This window comes from Sitodiplosis mosellana, unplaced genomic scaffold (assembly GCF_009176505.1).
Source record: "Sitodiplosis mosellana isolate CC-2019 unplaced genomic scaffold, AAFC_SMos_1.0 Smas_scaffold_7015, whole genome shotgun sequence".
NCBI lineage: Eukaryota > Metazoa > Arthropoda > Insecta > Diptera > Cecidomyiidae > Sitodiplosis > Sitodiplosis mosellana.
The window spans coordinates 1-2,154 of NW_022602133.1; the positions used below are offsets into that span (position 1 = coordinate 1).

The following is a 2,154-nucleotide window of genomic DNA, read 5'->3' on the forward strand; positions in this document are numbered from 1 at the left end:
ATTTTCATTTCTTCATTGAATTGCAAGGTAGAACGAAATTTCCAGTGTGAATTTGTAGTTTGTCATCCAAAAATTGAAATCAGAATTTTTTTGCAATTCATCTCTTTGTTGGCTTTAGTATTGAAAAGTTGCCAAACACGCAATTACAAAAAACTTTCTCTAATTTTTCGGGAGATATTCACTGATTTGAATTTGATAGTGAATAAAATGTGCATTTTTATCACTAATTTAGCGATTTATTTCTGACGTATAACATTGAAAATATTTCGATTTTTTTTCATTCTCTTAGTTTAGCACAAAAGTTGGACAGGTGCTATTGTGAACAAAAGTCCTCATATCGATTAGTCTTAACAGAACAAAAGTCTTCAATCATTATCAACAATATTTCCATTCCAAATCGTGATTCACAATGGCACAAGATGCAGCTTCGATCGTTTACAAGAATGTGTTGCCGTGGCGCGGCTGCGAGAAGTTGTATTTGAACACCCGAACAGCTGACGTGTTCTTCGTCTTTGAATCCGACGATGAAGACACCGTGAAAATTGGGGCACACAAAAGCATTCTATCGGCCAACAGCGAGGCGTTCGATGCGATGTTCTATGGTCCAGCCAAGCAAGAAGGTGACATTCCAATCGTCGACTCAACACCAGAGGCGTTCAAGGAGTTTTTGCAATTCTTCTACCTTGGAACGGTAAAATTGACGGCGGACAATGCGGCTGGTGTTTGGAACCTGGGTAAACAATACATGGTCGACGATTGTAGCATGGCTAGTTCGAATTTCTCTGAGCAAACACTTACATTGGACAACATGTGCTGGGGATATGAACTGGCCATTCTCTTCGAACAAGATCGTTTGATGAAGTTCTGTGAACAGAAAATCAGCGAGAACCCGAAAGAAATATTCAAGTCGAATGGCTTTCTGACATGTGGATCAAATGTCTTGGCTCGCATCCTACAGTTGGAATCACTGAACTGTGATGAATCGGTGGTGTTCGATGGATGTGTGGCATGGGCTAAAGCTGCCTGCATTCAGAAGGGATTGGACGAAACGAATATGCAGAATCTACGCAATCAGTTGGGTGACCTGTTCTACGAGATCCGTTTTGGCGATATGACGGCCGAAAAATTCTTCATGCGTTATCGTGCATATGAAAAAATGTTTTCAACAGAGGAGTGCAAAGATATCTTCGGAATGATCGCATCAATGGATTATCAACCACCGAAATTCAATCGGAATGCACGCATGGCGGTCCTAAAGCTGAACAAAAACACTGATCAGCTTATTTGTGATCGAATTGACCCAACTTGCCACCACGAAAAATATTCTCTTCAAAATTCGCGAGATGATACTGTTTTCTCATCCAATTGTACACTACTTCTGAAAGCAATTCAATGTAATGAACTGTTTCATTACGAATTTGCATGTAATAAATCTACATCAAATGCAGCACATTCTACAAATACCATACCAGCTGTAATGAATGTGATCGAACTTTCAAATGAACGTTGGGAAAAGAATGACAGCTACTATCAATACAACAAAAAGACAATTTATGGTGCACAAGTGATTCTTCATTCATCGCATGGAACCATTGTCCACCTTTCAACACCAATCGTCATTCGACCAGATCGGAAGTATAATATTACTTTTGAAGTTACTTTTGATGGCTGCTACACTTTGATGACCATGAAGCGCAGGGTACAAATGGAACAAGGCGTTGAAATTGGATTCCACGAGAGGAAATTCGGTCAAGCAAATTCAATTCGTCCACATTTAATCCATGCAAATGGTAATCAAGGACTGGTCAAACAATTGATCTTCGTGAAATTTGAAGAATAAAGCTTCCATTTTTTTAATATTCGCCTCATGCATACATAAAAATCGAAATCATAACATCGATAATTCATCATCAGAATTTGTCTCATTTTTTTCGAAAATGGAAAACAAAACTACCATTGACATGTTAACAAATGCCAAGACATAAGTGCACATAGCATTTTATACTTGCTACAAAATAAACAAAAACACAATCTTTTCTCTTTTGTCATAAATATATTTAAAGCAACAATAAATTTCGTATTTTCAAAGCGACTATTCATTTATTAGAACAAAATTCAGTACATTTACTCAAGGAATTTAAATTCCCAATCAAA

At 37.5% G+C, this 2,154-nt stretch overlaps 1 protein-coding gene across 1 annotated transcript; it reads left to right on the top strand.

Annotated features, from left to right (window-relative positions):
• The first annotated feature begins 409 nt into the window (after positions 1-409).
• LOC129580082 (uncharacterized) lies at positions 410-1,840 on the top strand. Its single transcript, XM_055470273.1, has one exon. The coding sequence runs from the start codon at positions 410-412 to the stop codon at positions 1,838-1,840; it is 1,431 nt and encodes a 476-aa protein (XP_055326248.1).
• Positions 1,841-2,154: the final 314 nt, after the last annotated feature.

Coding starts and splice junctions, on each gene's coding strand:
- LOC129580082 (XM_055470273.1), top strand. CDS start 410: ATGGCACAAGATGCAGCTTCGATCGTTTACAAGAATGTGTTGCCGTGG.